This window comes from Anser brachyrhynchus, assembly GCF_964034855.1.
Source record: "Anser brachyrhynchus genome assembly, chromosome: 2".
Taxonomy (NCBI): domain Eukaryota; kingdom Metazoa; phylum Chordata; class Aves; order Anseriformes; family Anatidae; genus Anser; species Anser brachyrhynchus.
The window spans coordinates 20,077,095-20,098,492 of NC_137695.1; the positions used below are offsets into that span (position 1 = coordinate 20,077,095).

A 21,398-nucleotide genomic window follows, 5' to 3' on the forward strand; every position below is an offset into this window, starting at 1 on the left:
TGCGGTTTGTTATGGTTTGTGTCACTGCAGATGTTGCAGATTTAGCATGAGTAAAATGTTGTTTTACATTTTAAAATAACTCTTCAGTTAAAAATACAGCTAATGTATTTTTAATTTTCTTTAGAAACAATGTAATTATTTGCTTTTTGAATCCTTTTTCCCTGAATGCAGAAAATAATGTTTATTTCAGACTTGTGCCTGAAATATTTACACCCCTATGGACTTTACTTTGGGCTTGAATAGCTTTCAAGAAGAAACTGTGATTTATTTTATTTTTTCTCAAATATTATTTTTAGTTTTCCTTGGGGATGATGACCCACATCTTTAAATCAGGAATAAGACCTTTCTGCTTTTCAGCCATGAATAGCAAATCATTAGGGTAAAAATCTAATTTCATTTGCAGTATTTAACATGCAATGCCTTTAACTTTCTCAGCTTTTCTGAGTTTTCTCAGCTTTTCTAAGTTGCAGGATGATTGCAATAAATTCTTTGACTAACATCTCGAGTTGATGTCTTCAGTGGTATGACAGATATCCAACAATGAACAAATTGTATTTATAAATACAAAATGAAGCAAAGAAATTATCATAGTGATGTGTTCAGAAAAAAATAGAGTTTTTGTGACTGGTGTAAATGCCAGAACGTGTAAATGATAGAAGTGATAAACATTGCACCAAGAGTTGTGGAGTTCTGCCCAAAATCGGTCAGGAATAGAAAAAGACTGGGAATAAATGCCAATTTAGCCACTGCTATGTAAGAATGTGGAATTTATATATTTCCTTTTATGTCTTTCTCTCTTTGACCTATTATTTAGGTTGGATAGGTTGACAAAGCATAGGAAAGTTTATTTCTTTATTTATTCTTTTATTTATAGAAAGTAATGAGGTGTTTATAAATATGTAATTCAGTAATGTTCTGCTCTCAGCTGTACCGTGGCTGGCCAGAACTAGTCTGGGTGGGGAGGTGTCGTAATCCACCCAAGCAGGAAAGTTGTGCTAGGAACCTTTAAGGAGATTATAGAAAAGAATCTAAATATCGTATTAATTATTTGGTATGACATCCAGGGAAAAACTTTTTGTTAACAGTGTGTGTTTCACAGGACTACCAGAATTGTCTAGATTGCAAAGAAAACAAACAGGCAAAATATGTATTCCCCTAAGGGCGTTTCCAATGCATAGTAACAATATGCTATATAAACAATCTTATGCTAGTTCAAAAAAAAATACAAAAACAGCAATGAAGATGTACTGAATTAAGACTGCACAGTTGACATTTGTCTGATATTTCCTGATGTTGATTGAGTTTTTAAACTTTCTGTCTAATTAAATATAGCAGGGTAGGTTCTTGTCCTGGGCAGAGCAGACTCATACAGTCTGACTTCAGCTCCACGCGGCCGATGTTGTGGTGTCCAGGTACAACTTTCAGCAGTTTTCCAACTGAATCTGTGTTCCTGAAGAAGTGATTTGTGTGACTTGCAGCCGTAGTTCACAGAATCATAGAATCATTAAGGTTGGAAGAGACCTTCAAGATCATCTGGTCCAACCATCAGCCTAGTTGTCTGACCACACAATTTTACATGTACGTTTTCCATACTGAGACCTCAGTTTTTGGAGCCTGACAGCTTAAAAGCACCAAAAGCTCAAGTTAATTGTTCAAAGTGGACAAAGCAGCAGGGCTTTCCAGTCACAGCTTTCTTTTCGCACTGGGCAGCACTGTAACCTCTAGTTAGACACCTGCCTGGGCCCAGGCTGGGGCTGCGTCACTTCCAGGGCTAATGTAAATCCTCTTATGTTAACTTTTAGAAGTCAGGCTGAACTTCTTCATTTACCTCATGTCCTAAGCCTTGTTTCATTTCTGAGGCTGACGTGATGGCTGTCTGTCACAGGGAGACTCAGTAGTTGACATAAGAAAGCCTGGTACCTGTGAGGAGAAAGAGGGACATGATCTTTCCCAAGCAGCCCTTGACAATCTGACTCTTGCCATTAGGAGTGGTTCTTCTGACTTGACCCTTGTATCCATTCTACATAAATTTGCAAGAAGGTTATCACTTGTAAATACTAGTCTTCATTGCACAGATCTTGTCTTCCTCAGTCTGGGGGAGGCTGCTCCAGTGGGGCCCAGGTAGGGCCAGGAGGCACTGGAAATCCCAACTTCCCTTGGCAGTATTCCCACCTGTCACTTCCCAAAATGAACAGTCGCCCCTGTCTCTAATGCAGAAAAGAAGAGCAAAGAAGCATGGAGGAGACTACAGTCGTGTGTAAGGGGTAGCAGCTGGAGAAAGAGGTGGAAGCTAGTCACTCACTGTGACCTTGCCCCACTTGCTGCGGCCCATCCAGCAAAAAGGAAAGGTAGCAGTCCAGCTTTGACACATATCCTTGGAATTTCCCCAATAAACCAGAGGCAGGGACTATAAATATCCCTGAAATGGGATTTTCACAGGATCCACAACTTCAGGATCAGAAAGAATTTGCAGTTCATGGCATTAGCATCTGTAGTGCATTTCACTCATTCTTTTTCCAGCTTTTTGAATGTAAATTTGAAATGTTTGGACTGTGGCAAAATAGTTACTTTTCTCAGTATGAGTTTATCTATTTTTAAATTGGAGAATGAAGCTAGCATCAAATAAACCTAGTTTTAGTTTATAAATGTAAATCAATACTGATTTTTCAATATTTCTATATCGTCTTTTCCAAACAAACCAGTTGAAAAAAAATCTGGTTAGATTCAGGATCTGACTTTCTTGCGTAATGCACAATGCTGCTTCTTTCCTTCTCTTCCTGAGACCATGACTATAATGGCTTCTGGTCACATTTATTTATAGAAGTTGCCCAGAAATTATAATCTAGGGTAGACTCCAGCAACTGAAAATATATTGAGCAATGTGAGATATTTGGCCTTTGTTTCTCCAGTAAAGATAAATATGTAATCCTGACTTTGCCGAGGAATGATTTGATACTATTGTCATAAGCATTTTGCCACTTAGGAATTTTCAGAGAACCTCAATCTGGTTATTAGCCATTTTCTGTATAGTTTTTGACAGGCAGGAAGCAGTCTTGAAAATACCACCTTTAGTCTTCAAACCCTCAGCTGAGCACACTTAAGCATGCAGTTGCATTCTGTTTCAGTGAATAGGAATTGTGTCCATGTTTGAAGTTAAGTACCCTTGGAGTTGGGATGCAAATTATTTGGCCTGAAGAATTCTTTATAAAATGTAGCTGGATTATATATTGCTTACCCAAACCCGCAAAAGAGGAGAGCACTATTAATTGATGGCGTATTATGAGAAGCTGCACATTGCAGTCGAGGTGCGTTTTCATGGTGGTTACGGCACTTCCCCCCATTTCCAGGAGGCAGCACTTAAGGAGTAGGGTGACTATGTTTAAGGTGCACGCTGTGAAGGAGGGGAGGTTCACGCATCATTTGCAGTTGAGTGCTGTGCTGTGAAAGGAAAACCTGCGTTTGGCTGCAGCCCTCGGACTTTCACAGCGTAAGCATGCATTCACAGCATGCACGCACTTATGAAAATAGCGGATTTGTTGTGTTGTGTAACATCAGATTTTTTACATAGGCCTGGTTAGGGAACCACCAGCATTCTGGCCATCCAATGGCCTTACAGTGGTGTCGTCGTCTTAATCGTGAGAGAAACTTTGCATGGATTCATTTGTTAAAGTGCTCACGTGAGCAAAGAAAACATAATACTTCAATTTTTATGATTTACTAGGTGGTGCTTGTAATTCACACTATAAATTTTTATTATAACAGGTCTATGAAGATAATGTCAGTGGAGAGTCTAGGTATTAAGTTAGTAACGTGTAGTATTTGCTTAAGTACGGTTTTCTCTGCTGATACTAGTGGGGAAAATCTGTGTTTGAGAAAAAGGAAGGGTAACTTCAACTTTTAATTAGCCCGGGCTTCATGATTATATTTGGTAATTTGACAGGCAGATTCGGTGTTTACATGTTAAGTAGTTGAAGTAGTGTTGCTCTTATTTTCAGTTGTACAAACACTATTTCATGATAATTAAGAACAATTTTGAAATTTAGGTTTCCCTTGGAAGTGCAGATGCTTGAAGTTGCCATCACAGATGTGTTTTACGAATTTGTGAAAACTTGTCAGATTTTTTGTTTCCTGTGTTATTACATGACAACTTGGACTGTTGCAAAATGGAAGAAAAAACTTCATTTAGTACAGTCCATGTTCATGATGTTTTCCGGGTAGTTTGTTTGGGGTCCTAAGTGTGTATTGTTTCTGATTCTCCTGGACATATTCCATTGGGTCAGTAGATTATTTTTCTTTTTATATATTCTTCACAACCAAAATGCACAGTTGTTTTGAACCATGTACAGAAATGTTAGGCTGTAGGCTAGATAACAATCTGAACCTTCAGTCTCTGCTAAAGAGAACTAGTATTTTGAAACCAAATCTGTAAATTTTGGTATTCGCATAGCAGAATGTTATCATCCATGGTCATCTTGTACACTTGGAGAAAGGCGCAGGAGCTCCTTTGAGTTTAATATATTGATTGAGCTAACTCGATGAGCCGTACTTAACATAGAAGAAATATTTGAATACTACGGCTGGTGATAACTGCTCTGTAGTTGTGCGATATGCTCATGCATGTTTGTGATCTGCATTCAGGGTAAAAATCAAGAAATCAGAATAGGCTGTTTTAGGGAATAACGAAAGAAAGAATGTTATTCAGACATTAGTTGTGGTGTTGAAGTAATTCTGATGGAAACAGTTCAGGCTGCATTATGAAGAAAGGCACGGGTCAACATAACAGACACTGGTTTCTTGGATAAGCTATTTAAGGTGAATGAAGGAAGGAGAAACAGGTTGCCAGCAATAGACCGAGGTTAAAAAAAAAAAAAAAACAAATCTAGAAGTTAGTGAGATAAGATCTATGTTATGATAAGGTATGCCAGGAAAGAAGACAGAAAAGCGGGACAGAGGACAGAAGTGGGCAGCGCTGAGGGTGTCAGTCAACAGGATTAGCAGGGTAGTAATATCTTGTTTGTTACAACAGTCTGTGAGATTGAATATGGTTTAGAATATTGAATATATTTTTTAATATCATATATTAATAGTTTCAAAATACCCATAACAGGCTACATTATCCTGATGTGCGCCAAGGAAGAGTGTATTTTACACTGCCCAAAGCTGTTAAGTGCTTGAGACTTGCTTAGTCTGCCTAGTATTGTGTGAGACAAACAGTAAGCCTGCAAGCACAAACACTCTGTAATAATAAAGGCTAATCATATGCTTTAATGTATCTGCATGTCTTTGGGTTCATCTCACCTAGCAAATTGAACAGCATGGCCGAAGATTTAAAATGTATCAAATAATTATGAAAAAAAAAAGTTGCCGCTTGCAGTCTATTGTTTACTTATACTTTATGCACTTATTTATTGAAGTTTATGAAAGCTACAAAATTATTTTCCTTCAGAATTAACTGACATGTATTCTAGAAGATTTGCAGTGTCATGTTCTAAATCAAATGGAAATACTTTTCAAACTGCTTTTAAATATCCAAACAGAGTGGTGTTTTGAGAGAGAATTCAATTAAACAGTTATTCCCTTTCTTTGGGAATTTGTCTGCACATTAATGTATCACAGGCCAAACCTAATTACCTATTCAACCGATAGTTTATTTGATCTGCATGCCTGAGTGTCCTACAATCAAATTTACTGAAGAGCTTCTCACTTTTTTCTGCATTGCCTTGAAGCAGCTAACAATTAAAAAATAAATGAGTTAACACTTTCTGCTAAGTGCAACCATTTAAGTTGTAATATGCAATTAAAAACTACATTTTAATTTCTGTTCAATTACATTGACTTAAATAGTAATTTTAGTGTTATATTTATGAACCATTTAATTGTGACATTTTTCCTCTGGCTTGCTTGATGGAAAAGTAGATTTGATTTTGAGAATGCAGCAAGAAATAACCTGTCTTTTCCTCCTATGGTTTGCTATAATGACAAACAGGGAAGAAAAAAAAACAACAAAAACCACGCACACACAACTAATCTGGGATTTGTATAAATGCTACAGAAAATTTTCATTTCAAAAGCCTTGAAAATGTCATAATTTGAATTATTTTTCATGTTTTTGAAAACCATCTACTGTCTAGGAAGAATATTCAGGTTGCATTATGGAAATGTAGGCAGGTATTTGAAACATTCCTGCATATTTCTGGTCACGTTAACTACTGCGTGTTGGAGAGCTTCATATTAAATCTAGAATCAAAGCCTGGTAGAACCCCAAGTGTGAACGTGTGAAATGAATTGTAGAGCAGCTGCCCTTACAGCAGTATATTGCAAGCTGTAAGGGATCCCTCTCTAGCAATATGGATTTACTGGTTTTTGGCTTTAGCAGGTACCTTCATGGTAGGAAATCCTTGGTGCTAAAGGGCTGTTCAGTCTAGGAGGAAGAAATAGAGGGCCAATGGCTAGGAGTGAAAGCCAGTGACAGTAAAATGAATCTAGTGTAATAGCAATCATCTTGTGAGTATATAGCTCATCCACTGTTTCATTTTTAAGTCACTGTTTGCCACTTTTTCTGTCAGATGACTGATTACTACTGTTTTGGAGTATATGCAACTTTCTGAATGTAGTCATAACTTTAAAAACTGCCGTACTGCTTCACGTAGTTGCTGCTTAGCTTGATTTATATTTACTTCTCATCCTCTTCCCCTCCTTTTTGTCTATCAGAACACACATTTTTCTGTGTTAAGATACGGCTTATTATATGGATAGTGTGGCAGCACCACGTAATACTGTCAGTGGTTGCCTGCCTGCCAGAGGTTAAGGAAACAATAAATATAATTATATAATTACATATATGTATATATATATATATATATATGTAAGCTTATATATTACTTGGCTCCGGTGAGGCCACACCTCAAATACTGTTTTCAGATTTGGGCCCCTCACTACAAGAAGGACATCGAGGTACAGGAGCATGTCCAGAGAAGGGCAGCGAAGCTGATGAAGGGTCTAGAGAACAAGTCTTATGAGGAGCGACTGAAGGCGCTGGGGTTGTTTAGCTTGGAGAAAAGAAGGCTCATGGGAGACCTCATTGTACTTTACAGTTACCTTAAAGGAGGTTGTAGCGGAGTGGGGATCGGGCTCGTCTCCCAAGCACCAGGTGACAAGAGGAGGGGAAATGGCCTCAAGTTGTGCCAGGGGAGGTTTAGGTTGGATATTAGGAGGCTCTTCTTTACTGCAAGGGTTGTGTGGCATTGGAACAGGCTGCTCAGGGAGGTGGTTGAGTCACCACCCCTGGAGGTCTTCAGGTGACTTGTGGATGTAGAACTTAGTAGAACGGTTTAATGGTGGACTTTAGTACTAGGTTAAAGGTTGGACTAGATAATCTTAGAGGTCTCTTCCAGCCTGAATGATTCTGTGATTATACCTATGTATAGGTGTATATATATGTACCCCATATAGGTACACAGCTACACAGCTTAGGAATGGGCTGAACAATAATTCCATTTTGACCCATATTAACTATGAAGTTTCTGAATAGATGGAATTTGCTTCCCTAAAAACACAGGAGAGCTGTAACATTGACGGTATACATTTACGAAGATATTTGAATTTTGGTTTACAAGATGTTTAAATTCTCAGTGTAAACTTACAACTTTCTATTTTTCAGTGTTTAAAAATAATGTACTAACATACAGTTAGGATGGATGAACAGAGTGCTTGAAGTTTTTCAAAAAATGTCAAACTTCTGTATCATCAGCATGGTAGTCAGTGGAGGAATCTTAGATATACCCATTTTACTGGAATTATTATTCATGTCTCCAGCTTAAAACTGAAGAGAGCTGCTTGAGTGGGGAAAAAAGTTTCAGAAAGGGGAAGGCTTATGTGGAAGAGTGTAAGATTTGCAACACAAATGCAAATCCATAATAAGGTATGCCCAAGAACTCTGAGGAACATCTTGTTAAACGTGAAAAATTATTACTTTTTTCAAACAAAATAGATGAAGGAGTACTGTGAAGGATTTTGTTGAACTAGGGGATTATCAAAGTATAAAGCAGTTTCAAGAAGATGCTAGGGCTAGAAGTCCTTTTCACCCATGTTTACTACAAAGGATCTTAGGGTGTTGTAAATATCAGGTATAGGAGGCAAATGGGGAGGAACTGTTTTAAGGTTGAAGCATTCATCGGAAGTTGATAAATAAAAAATAATGTTCCTTCACCATTAGTTATCTAAAAAGAACTCTAAAACTATCTAATACCGCTGTTAGGATTTTAGCAATTACTTAAATGAGTGTTGCAATGAGGGATGGAAATAGGATACTGATTTTTGGACTTCATTTTGGATTCTGGGTAGTACAGACTGGTGAGCATAAGTTCTATGCCGGGTGATTTTTTGAAATTACAGAATGAATGGTATTAGTAGGTGCACCAATTTTAAAACAGTAGTAAAAACAGTCAGAGTTCCACTGTGTAAATTTATGATTAATCCTCCCTTGACTGCTGTGTGCAGTTTGGTACATAATTTCACAGAGGTTATATGGGAATTGGAGAAGGTTTTGAAAAAGGCATGAAGAACAGTATTGTGCACGAGATGGCTTTTACATGAGAAATCAGCTGTGTAGGCTTGGACTCTTGAGCCTGGAAGAAACAACTTACAGGGAAATATTTTGAATAATGTTGTGATGGGGAGGTGAGTAGACATAGACTGTTTGCTGGTTGTTCACTCAAAACCAGGAGACAGATGTTGTCAAAGCTAGCAGGAGCCAGGTTCAAAACAGAAAAAATAAGGCAATTCTTTGCGTAATGGCTAGTAGATATGTGCAGCTTCTCACGAAGGCTATATCACAAATGCAGAAAGTTTAGAGTTCGGGAAAGAGTGGACAAACCATTGAAAGAGAGATGCATAGAGGGTTACTAAATAGAAAAAATGAAATCAGGCTAAAGAGACTCCTTGATCTGAAAATAGTTGGAGGTATGGAAAAAGTTAGGGAAATTATGGTTAACATATATGCTTGCTTCCCTCTGACTGTTGGTATCTCCATATGGCCCCTCTTTTTTCAAAGAGAGGGGGGCTGGAAAGGATAAATGATAAACAGAGTCCTTGTTATCACATAGTATATGTTAAAGTTTTGTGCAGCTGCACTCCCTGAGCACTAATTATGAGCTTACTGGCCTAGCTTGGCCGTTGGTCTGAAATGATGTAGCTTTGTTTTTTGTTGGCTCACGTAATAACAATTTGTCCTAGTAGAAGTTGGATTTGACTAAGAGCTTTGAAGGACCAGAGGGTTATATGAAGGTGTTGTGGCTTTGAATATGAATTCAGATCATTAATAATTTAGAGTTTTAGCAGATCTTAAGTGTTCAGCAAACAGCTGGATCACAATACCGGAAGTGTATGAGATAAAAGAAGAACTTCAGATTTAATACAGGTAAAGCAATACATTTTAAGAATACAAAGTAATAATATAAGAAGAAGAAGACAATATGGGTAAGAAATTAAATCAACAATACTTTTTCATTCTGTTCTGATGGTTACTGGGTAGAAACACCACTTACTTGTAGGTTAAATCCTGAATTGCAAAACTGTTTGGGAGTTCACTAGAACCCTTGTACTACAAATGTATCCACAGATATTTTTAAGTACATGCTGCCTTACGGTTCATTTGCAAGATCACTATCTAGATACGCTCAAATCAGTAAATTACCAAATTTAGATGATACATAGCACAAAGTTCTGGCCAGATTTAAAACATTATCCAAACTTCTTTACAACTTTGATTTTAATTGAAGAATTTAACAGTGTATTGATGACAGGAAGAGTCTAAAGCTAAAATTTAATCTAAAAAATCCAATTACTTCTTGTTGTCAAGTCAATGCAAATACCTTTTAAACTTCTTTGTAAACTCTCTAATACTAACTACTTCCCAATTTTATCAATAAAATGGTGTGAAGTTTTATACTTCACATTAACAGGTCTAAACATGTCATTCTGCTTTCTTGTTAACAAATACTTTGTTGTCTAAAAATCGGCTTTTCATGTCATTGAAAATATAGCTTCTCTTATTTTTTGTGGAAAAAAAAAATCCTAATAGCGTAAACTCTGTTATGCTGAAAGAGATGGTATGAACTTGCTAAGTGCTGATGCATGCATAAGAGTGGTGCTAAACAATAAACTGTATTCATTTATTTTTTTTTGCTGTAGAAGGTCCATAGTGGTTTGGATGAACTAATTCTCCAATATTGCCAGTTATGTGTGATAAACCATGTTAAGGGATTATTATTTAAGGGAGTGCTATGAATTTTTTATGTGTACACTTGTAGTTTATTTTCAAGACTGTAGACCGCAACTTTGTACTTTCAATTTTGTATTCAGTATGGGAAGTTAATCCCAGAACGGGGCTTTTTTGATGCAAAATCTGAATGCTTGTGTAGTAACAACAGCTGTCCCCTCACCATGTGGTGTCTTCCATTGCTTTACTGTAGAGATGAATTTTGGCCCAGTGTTTCAGTAATATTGGACACACATGGTTTTAGGTGACAAAGCAGTATGTTTATGCATTTATTTGACTCTCGCAGTTACAGTTGGCTACAGATTAGAACAGGGAGAATACATTCACACCATGACCACCCTCATAGCTGCTTTTAGAAGGTGAATCACAGTAGGCGCTGTTGCATCTAAAGACACAATTAACTGTTGCTGAGGAATTGCAAATTCACAAAAGCTCTTTACAGCTTCAGCAGTTACGGGTGGATTTCCTAAAAGCTTTTTCAAAGATTTTCCAAATTTATAGATGTTTCAGATCTGTACATTCTAGAATTGCCAGCTTGAAATAAGATTAATCAGTTGATATTTTAATTTGGCTAATGAATTCCTGTGCTGTGAGTTGGCTATATAATTAGTTTCAGATCTAAAGAATGATTACAGTATAGTCTGTTATTTAGGAAGATAAAATTACTTCTGTAACATTTACAAGTGGTTAGTAAAGTTTTTGAGCATGGAGAAAAAAGCTTATCAAGAAGTCTGAAAATGCAACTTATCAGAAAGCATCTGAAGTGTGCACATCTCTGAAAAGATCATCCTGATTTCCGTGTGTAATTGCTTAGATATGCTTTGGATGTGGTAAGAAAGAATAGCTGTGAATTCACCTAAAAAACAAACAAAAACAGTTTTAATACAGATTAAATAGAAAATTACAGTAAACTGCTTACTAAGGCTAATTATGAGATATGAAGTTTGACTAATTTTCTGAACAAAATACTTTTAACCAAAACACGATAAGAATTCATTATTGATAGTGACAAAAATTTTCATCAAGTAGAATATTACCCCAAAACTTCCCTTCTAAACATCTCAGAGAGAGATCTTAGAATAAAACATCACCTTGCTTAATACAATACAAGAAAGAAGATTATTGAGCTATGTGGAGATGTCACATGTATTTCCCATTTCTTCTATAGGCCATAGTGTAATTGTATCATTATGCCTGTAACGAATGAGATATCTATGGCACACGTTACACACATTATTTAAGCATCATGAATTATCTGCAATGACTCAAATATATGCTAGACTTGTATTAAAAACTATCCAAATATGAATGTCTGAGGCTTTCAGCATTGAAGAAAGGACTACATGGATCCAAACCAGGACGATTGATGAAATCCTTGCTACTATTGGCTATTATTTACTGTCTTTTAAGTGGCAGGTTGTATTTATGCCAATTTATCTGCTTCAGGGAACACTCTTGATAGCAGAACAAAGTGAATAAAAGTAGTTTGCTTTGCAAATGAATGCAAATGGTGGAGCCTTTCGGGAAGCCCTTTAACAGGAGCAATGCACTTTGATTATGAGTGAAGCTGCCATTTGGACATGGTGAAAAGAGCACGCTTGAACCATTGATTGGGGGAGACAGTAAAAAGTCAGGAAGGGCCCAGTTAAGCTCGCAGTGCGGCAGGCGGATGTCAGTGCGGTTAGAGCACAGTGGGAGAATGACAGGCAGGATTAGTGTCAGGGAGAAGCTTTGCTGTAGTTGTGGAGATGGTCCCTGGGGTCACTCACCTCTGACTGTTGTTCTGTGCTGATGGCTCTGTAATGCAAACTGCTTGATATGTGCTGGTCATTATCGGAAATGGTGATTAGAAGAGGTATGTCATAAGGAATTCCTTAAAAATAAATAAAATGGCAAACTACGGATTGCAACAAAGATTCAGCTCTGCAGATGTCGCCGAAGATGCTGCAAATGTCAAAGATGGTTACTGTGTCTTGCCTTCTGAGGCAAGCGAGATTTCATGGCTTAAGCTGCTGTAACTGTGTGCTCCCTTGCTTTGTTCACTTTCATTTGGCCATTATGAGCACGTTTTTTTCCAACAGATTGTCTTATTGTAGTTAAGAGTGCAACATTTTAGTATATTTTGGTTGTTGGATTGTAGAAGCATCCTGTTTGTGGTGTGACTGGGGTTTTGTTGCTGGGTGCGTGGGGGTTGTTTAATAGCGCCAGTGAATATTAGAATCAACAGATTTCATTCCTGAATCATACAAGAATGCTAAAACATATGATGATTACAGTGACTAAAAGCTAAAATGACTGTTCTGTTGAGAAGCTTTTTGAAATATAAAAATGAGGATTTTTTCTTTGTCTTTGCTGAAAAAAATCTTGCATGCGAAATTACAGAAATCACAATTTTATATCTTAAACTGAGATTTAATCTTTTATTAAAGTATTGTTGCTTTAACTTAACTGCAATTTTATAGTGTTTATGCATTGTATAAATAAGCTAATATAGATTAAATGAATTAATGTATGTAATATACAAAATGCATTTTTTGAATGGTAAGCATTTTTAGTACCTTACTGTTGGTCTGTTATTCTTATGTATTTTCTGCAATAAAACGGGAAGATAGTACCTAGATATTTGAAAGTATTACATTGTATTTTTTTTACAAGATTTGATTAATTCGTGTGGATTTTTTCCAGTATATTACCTCACAGAAATATGTCCAATATCCCAGTGTAATGAATGTTTTACAAATGTTTTACAGGCACCTGAATGGACAGAAGAGGACCTCAGCCAGCTGACAAGAAGTATGGTTAAGTTCCCAGGGGGGACCCCAGGTCGATGGGAAAAGATTGCTCACGAATTGGGTCGATCAGTGGCAGATGTGAGTTCACTCGGATTTGCATTGTAGAGAGAGTGACAAACCAGAACAAGACAGGCAGTGTAGAAGGCAGACGTATATGGGGGCTGACATTGTCTTTTGAGAGAGGCTACAATCCTTTTAGGACCTGGAAGTGAACCATTAACTAACTATGCAAGAAGCAGATGTCAGCCAGTTTCTCGCTCTGCAATTAACAGCTGTAACTGATCAGCTGTATGGGGGATTCTGGTGCTTGGAGACTCGAGCTACTGTAACCCAGTAACAGCAAAACAATGCCACTTCAGGGTTTGTAGGAACCCCCTTTGACTGCAAGCAAATATTTGTGGGTCTTGGTTAAAGATTACATTTCTGTTTTAAGCCAGTCCTTAAAAAGCGTAGATGAGCTAATGGTGTTTAGACAGGTGGTTTCCATTAATTAAACTGAAATATCTTTGCGAACTTTAGAACAAGTTATATATATGATACTGTTTCAGTCCGTTTTTCTAGATTATAGCGTGGGCAATAATACTGTGTAAAATGATTAATTTCCTTGTTAATTCATATTTTATAGTATTGTACCACATATCAAAGAAAGCTTGTACTTATGGATTTTAAGTGTTATGATCTTAAAACCCTTAGGGGCTAGGCTGTAAAAGACTTTTCCTTTTCAAGCAATAGATCACTAGAACATGATGTAGTGTCTGCTGAGGACCATTTGAAAGCCTTTTCAGCTGACCCTATTTTATAGGCTTTGGAGGGGTTAATGAGAATAATGTTTAAATCCGTTGATGTACGTTTTGAGATTAGATATTCTTCATTTATTATATTTCAGGAATTATCTTAAATAATGTGAAACAAAGCCTCTAGCTAGAGTGAAACGTAACCCACTATAACCTTCTGGGCAATTTGAATGCTTGAGTGTATGGTTTTTTTTCTTATTGATACAAATCACAAAAAGATGTTTTTAGAAGTTATTTTTAAAGATTTAATTCATCTATAGAGTTTCATTGCTCATTTATACTGGAAAACGAGCCATTTGCATTCCTATCATTTTAGAACAAGACAGATTATTTGCAAGTAATAAGTGAAAGTAAGCAATAGGTTACTAACCTCCTATGCAAATGAAATTGATTCTTTTTGTTTTGTTTTGTGTTATTCATCATAATACTGAAGTGGAGTGACTGTTAAAAGCTGCTACATTTTACTAAGCAGATTTTAATAGAAAAAATATTTCACATGACTTGATAGTATGCAGTGTGCATGGGATAGATCTTTGAGATTGCCTTCAAAAAGGATGAATTCGCTGGTTAATAACGATACAAACATGCAGAATGCTTCCACATTATGCCCATCACAAAACTAAAGTCACCTTGAGACTTCCTCTTGCACCAATTTTCTGCTTTATTCCTTGAGGCAGACATCAAAACATTCTTTATTAAGAGTCCTTTGTATAATGTAATATATTTGGACACCGTACTTGCACACATCCAGTGCTGGAAAGAAAAATGAAGCTCACTTGCTTCTTCCATGAGGTGCGAAGTCCTCAACAGCATGCTCTTCTTTTCAGTGAATTGGATAGAGAAATGAAAGAGAGGTCTGTGTTCTAAGAGCTGTCTTCTTCTTGTATGAAAAAAGGAGTTTTCAGGGATTTTTGTTTGTGGAGAAAGGTCTGAGCGTAATCCTTCTTTACTGCCAGTAATGAAACTATATGATTACTGTAAGTGTTCTCCACACAATTTTTAACTTCTCTAAAAATTTCCCACTGTCGATGCTAGCTCAGCTTTCCTGACATAGACTGCTTATTAGTGTTCCTGTTCCTTTTATTATTGCGTTGCAGTCTGCAATCATTGTTAATGACTTTTTAAACAGTATGAAGCAAGTTTCTAATGCTCGGAATTTTAGCACTGCTTCTTTCACGTATAAAGAAGGCCTGAAAAGTTTGAGTCTCTTGCTTATTTCCAGAGATTTGCTCTACTTGGAAAATTCTTCTGTGATTTTGCTAGAACATTACTTTGGTACCTTACAACTCAGTTTGCACATGTCCAAACCGTATTCTCATCTACATAGGAAGTACTGGCCATTGAATCTTTCATATTGGCACAATTTCTTCAAGATCTTTGTCATTCGAAGTTAAATAGACATTAATTAAAGACAAACATGCAATGTCAACAGAAGTGGTGCTTTTCAGTTGCTCATCTCTTTCTGTCCTGGATCAGACAGTGTAATATTGTATTTTATAGACCCCCCCCCCCCCCCCCCCCACTGCATGAGGGATGCATCCATCCCACCAGTTTTGAAAAATTGGTTAGTTGTTCACTGCCCAAATGAAGGAGTTTATCAAATAATTCAACAGGCTGTGATCTGGATATAGTAGTTTTTCACCTGACCTGTCTGAAGGAAGATGATGGAATAGCATTACTTCTTAAACTTGTTCACTGTTTGTACCTCTTACAAAACTAAGAGGAACTGCAAATATATTCGAAGATGAGTAAAATTCGAAAAGGTCAGGACAAAATGAGAAATAATATGCAAAAAATAGGGTTATGGGTTGCAGTAGGCAAATGAAACAGGCAATATGTGCAAGTACGCACAGCAGAATGGTGATCAGGTTCACAAATAAAAGATGGCAAACAGCTAGGGATAGCTTGTAAAAAGCAGGAGGAATGCAGGGATTACAAGAGAGAATTAGCAAGATAGGGGTCAGCAAATGGCCATTTTTTTGGAAATGGGCAGTCGTCTTACTGAGAAAATACAAACAGGAGGATGGTAAACCTACACATCTACGTCCTTAGTTTGGGTCTAGTATTGCACTTAAACATGTGATTCCATATAGTGTCCAGAAGAGAATAACAGGTCTCTAAAGTGTTACTTATAAGTAAAGCCTGTGAAGGAATTCATGTGGTTGAGCTGAAATAAAATGTGACCTGAGAATATAAGTATTTGACTATGTAAAAAGAGAACTGTTAAGAAGGAAGGGGCTATATGCTCTGACTCAGTTTTATAGGGCAAGAAGTAATTACCTGAAATTTTATCATAGACTGCAGAGTTAGACACTGAAGGGCAAAGAATTAAAATGGATAGTAAAGCAGTGGAATAAGCTGCTGTGGAGTATCCAACTTCGAAGGCCTTTAAAAACCAGGTTAGACAAACATCTGCAAGAAACGACATCGATACAGTGATTCTGCCTGAGGTTAGGTCCCTCTCTTCATACAGGCTGTGATTAGACTAGCAAGTGCAAGCTATCTAGGAGGAAAGGGGGAGGAAACAAAACCTTCCTACAATTGGAAGCATGTGTGAACTCACTTTAAAAAATGTAAAATTAAAGCCAGATAGTCACTATATATAGTTGGTCAGTAATCACTGCATATACCTTAGCTTGACGGTGCGTAAATAATTCCTAACAAAGTAATCTTTCAGATGTTTTTTCTTTTCTACTGCTATTAAAATCACTTGTTTTTTTCTAGACATCTAAGTCTGTTTATTGTGGGATTTCTCAAAGTAGTTCACAAATAAGAATTGCTATAAGACCTGTTATCCTGGTAGGTCCACCAGATTCCCTGTCCCAACAGACACGTCCACACAACCTGATGCAGGACAGTGGGAAAGTGCCAGCCAGACTCTGACAATAAGCAGCTGTGTCCATGCAGTAGTGCATCTCAGCTCATGCAGCTCTACTGTTTCTATTCATGCTGTCTCATCTGATACCAGCATAAATATCTTTGCAACATATTCCTGTGATCTACAGCTCAGCTAGGTTAAGCTTGCAACCGTGGCATAGACAAACTGTGAGAAAGCTTGTTACTCCAACTTGTGTCATGTTGAGTACAGGGTATCTGTTATCTTACCTCTCTTCAGGAAAACACCCTTTAATAGCCAATCAATAGTCAGCCCAAAACAGATGAAGTTGTGCTCAGTTAGTTAAATTATTTAAATCGCTAATTTTCATTTTAATATGTGGATATTGGGGATTTATCAGTCTTCTCCCATAAAGATAACTTTCAACTGCCTTAGTGTAATGAAATTGTGTTGCTTTCACAACTGAAAGCTTCTACAGCTTTTTAAATCATTTTTATTGCAATTGGCTGGTGGTATAAATTAGATTTTCAAGTATTTTGATTATGAAAGGGAAATGGAGTTCAGTTAACTCTAATCAGAGTTCCTGCCGGCTGACCTGGTTACCTGTACCGCTGCTCTCTGCCATCCCCTGAACATCTGTTCTTTGACCCATTTTCCTTGCTGAATTTGTTGCTCCAGGGTTAGTTCTCATTCCTGTCCTCCAATACTTAAGGAAATAATTGGCCTCTTAAAACAAAATAAAAAGTTGTGTTTGAATTTCCTAAACACTGTGAACACTCTGTGGTATAAATTATGAATAGAATTTCAAGACTATTATTTCTACAAAAATTACATTGTTTGATTTGACAAATGCTGAGCATTATGAAGATTTATAAGGATTGTTAGCTTTTGCCGAATTCAAAGATTGAGAAAAAGCACTTAGATGTGAAATTGTAACAGTATATTTTACTTGACAATGCCTCCTTATAGATTAAAAAAGTTTTAAAAAAATATTTGCTGAAAGGCATAAATTAATTTCAGTAACTACAAAGGACATTCAAATTGTAAAAATAACAGAGGAAGTAAAAGCTGTCTGGCATGCCAAACAGACTTTAATGTGATTATTAGGTACAGGTTTTTTAAATTAAAGGCAAAGAGATCTCAGATTTCATACTTGTGAAGTAATATCATTCACTTGTCTTACAGGATTTAAACTGATTCTGTTTGCTCCTGCAGTCACTAATCTCGTGCACTTGTGTTGCAAAAACAGACTGATAGGGATTTGCTGCTTGTATGGAAACGGACTGAGGTAGACAGCAAAAACAATAGGCAGGTGTATATACGTGAGCAGGCATTCTGGGTTATCAGGAAACCTGAAAGCACAAGGTTTGGAGGGAGTGCTTATTTTCTGATTATTTCCCATCTCTCCAGACAACAGCTTCAGCCTTTAAGTCTAAGTGCGTGAGTTCATACGCACTGTGCTTTTATATGTCATTATAAAAGAGATCTCTTGTTTTTGGCAAATGCAAGCTCATTACACTGCCAGCAAGAAAACACCTATATGAGAAACGATCCATATGTAAAAGTTAATGAATTTATTAGGTTTTTTTTTTTGCTCCTGGAGATTAAGTGTTTTCCTAAGTCTGTTTTATATTTCATTTTATATCCTATGCATGTGGTACCTCAGTTACTGTGATCTCCAGTGGTGGATATTCTGAAACCGTCGCTCAGCTTGCATATATTTATGTAATCAATAGTTCTTTCAGTTGCTTATTGAAGTATAAAGACCTATCTCGGGATCAAGGTCCAAAAGAGGTTATGAATATCTAAGATGGGATTTAGATGGTATGTAGGTCATGTAGATCCCTCAATCTGAGAGTGAAATCTTCAAAACACCTGTCTAATCCCACAGACACACCACTGTCTGTTGATACTTTGTGGGAAGGAAAAGGGATTTGCTGTTTACAATTCCCTCATTTCACAATTTTTATTTTATTTTCTTATTTTTTACAAATTCTTCTGCGCAGTTGTACAGGTGGCCCTGCTTTTGCAGAACTGGGCAGCATGGTACATTTTATACCCAAATGCAAAACAGATTGATTTCCTTCTTGTGAAGCATGGCTAGAGCATTCCTGCCACTTAAAGGAGAAAGCTTTTTACAGAAGCCAGTGGGACACCAACTTTAATTCAAATAGATGTCTTATGGAAGGTCAGGCCCATGCTGCTATAGCTTTTGAGTGTGGCTTGAATAATATAATGTCCCATGTACATGCTGGTGAGTTGGTTTTGAATTCCATTGCAGAATTCAAATCTTGTGGCTCTCAGTAAAGGTAATGCAGTTTGCATCAACAGTGATAAAATAGGATGTCCAAGCAGTTGTTGCAAAGGGCATTTGAGCCTAACCCCTCCCTATTACCTGAGTATTAGTAGTACTGAGCTAAAGACTCACAAACATGGATTTTAAATGACAAAACCAAAAAAAAACATAGTTCAAAGTCTCTAACATCATCCCAATTGTAGTTGCTGAGTTCTATGTGCCCTGAAAAAAAGGAACAATTCTTCTGCTGTTGGAAATTAACTATTTAGGCACTTAAACTGGAGAACAACTGGTGTTCTGAATCCAGTGATTTAGGCCAATTTTGCCTGTTCTGCAGACCACATCTTTGACTGCCCCATAATTAAACAAACAGCTGGTGGGATTTCTGCTGTAGCTACCTCCTCTCCATCTGCCGTGGCAAGGTTTGGAGTCACACACAGCTTCAAAGTCTGTAAGCGTACGAAAACCATACTGTTGGAGGCTGGCAGTGGTTGGTCTAAGCAAATTCAGTTAAAATTCGTAACATGTCTCTTGGTTCTTTCAAGAATAAAAGCATGTTGGCCTTGAATTCTCATATGCTATGTTAGTATTAAATTCAACGTGTAATTTACACAGCGGATAAAGACCGGTTACGTTACACACCTCTGGGAAAGTCAGTAACAACCTGCTAAGCAAACTGGTTGAAGCAGTGTCAAAGCAAAGGTGCGTCTTCTAATTGGAAATACTTCATTTCTAGAGATCCAGTAGGTTGTAAATAAGGACATTTGTTTAAAAAAAGGCAGAATGATGTGGCTTGATGTTTCAGTATGTGAAGTTTCACCAATCTGTTAAAACTGGAAGACAGTTTTAGCAGTCTTACAATAAATTTGCAAGAAGATAGTTTATAAAGCAACAAATTTTGAGTCTATGACGTGAAAATAAAGGAATGGGTCATTATTATTGGCTGACTTGGGTCAAACAGTTCTTCAAGTAATTGTGGTTGTTGTGAAAAAGCTGTGTAGATGTAGAACAGTTCAGTGCAGCAAGTGGTGTTTTGGCTGTGAGGAGGGAACTTCAAATCTGGCAGTTTATCCTGTGCTGTTCTGAAAGGTAAGACCAGCAAAGCCTATTTCTTTGACAAAGCCAGGAAAGAATCAAAAATCCTTCTGTGTCTGGCTTTCCTTTTTGACAAAAATGTGATTTTAACTCAAATTAGCCTCACAGATTCAAGAAATTTCTCATTGCTGCATACTAGCTTGAACCACTCAAAAGGCTATATCCAGATTTTTTTTTCCATAATTCCTTAGATTTTGACTTTTTTACACAACAAATAAATGGAGAGCATGCAGAAAGGCAACATCTGGGTGAACGCTAGGACAGCAAGCTTCTGATAGAGGATGCTGAGAAACTAGCAGCTTTAGTAAATATTTAGAGAACTTTTGCTCAGGAAGATGCTAAGAGTAGTAAATAATTGTATCAGTATGTCCAGCAACACAATGAATAACGTGTCGTCCTTCTTTACCAAGTGACATGGGTTATCTGTTGGTCCACTGATGTTTTCTCAGAATGTTTTAAATAAGACGAGAGATTTTGTACTGCTGTAACTCCCTGGTGGACTCCTGATCAGAATAGCATCGTACTCAGAGCGGGAAGGTAGACTGCCTAGAGAAGATTGCCTGGAGAGAGCAGAATGGCGCCAGGCTGCTCGGGGAGCCAGCAGGGCCAGCTAACGCGACAGCGTGGTGGTGGCTGCTGGGGGAACGGGGAGCAGAGCTTCGTCCTCTGCGAGCGGGCTCTTTCTGACCGTTTAGTATCAGAAGGATCGCTGTACCAGACTTTACAGGGTTTTTGCCCTACGCCTGTCACAATTCAGTGCTTTTTTATGCCTACATTCAGAAGGGAGTTCATGTAGAAGCAAACTATTCCTGCGGCCCCTTTCTGTACGTCCCAGGGCAAGGTGCTTCAATTAGAGGTTAGTGATATGGTTTAGTGGCGGACTTGTTAGTGTTAGGGCAGAGGTTGGACTAGATGATCTTGGAGGTCTCTTCCAACCTAGATGGTTCTGTGATTCTGTGAATTTCTACTTCAATTTGATTGCTTGCAGCCAACATTTTTGTCATCTTCCTTTGTCTAAGAAAACATTTCATTGTGCATGTGATTACCTGACTTTGTGACTTCTGTTATCCCTGGTGCCTAGGTTATTTGGGCATGGAAAAGATAAAGTTGGTTCCTACAGAATAATGCAGTATGGCTGTGCAGCGGTAAAAATCCTTGCAGGAATACAAGATCTGCCCTTTTCTGTTTTAAATCAATTTCACAGTCTTGATCATTATTATTTAAAGTGTTCCCAGACCCAGGTTTCCTTAAGAGCTGACTAACACTTGTGAAAGCTGTTGTCAATAACAGGATTCAAGACCAACTT

General features: G+C 37.4%; 1 protein-coding gene across 1 annotated transcript in view; it reads left to right on the forward strand.

Moving 5' to 3' along the window:
• The window catches only part of DNAJC1 (DnaJ heat shock protein family (Hsp40) member C1), a 99,260-nt gene that overhangs the window by 72,698 nt on the left and 5,164 nt on the right, over positions 1-21,398 (forward strand). The window contains exon 9 of the mRNA XM_080579119.1: positions 13,030-13,149. Coding sequence (XP_080435245.1) covers positions 13,030-13,149 — 120 coding nt within the window. The remainder of the gene's footprint in view (positions 1-13,029; positions 13,150-21,398) is intronic.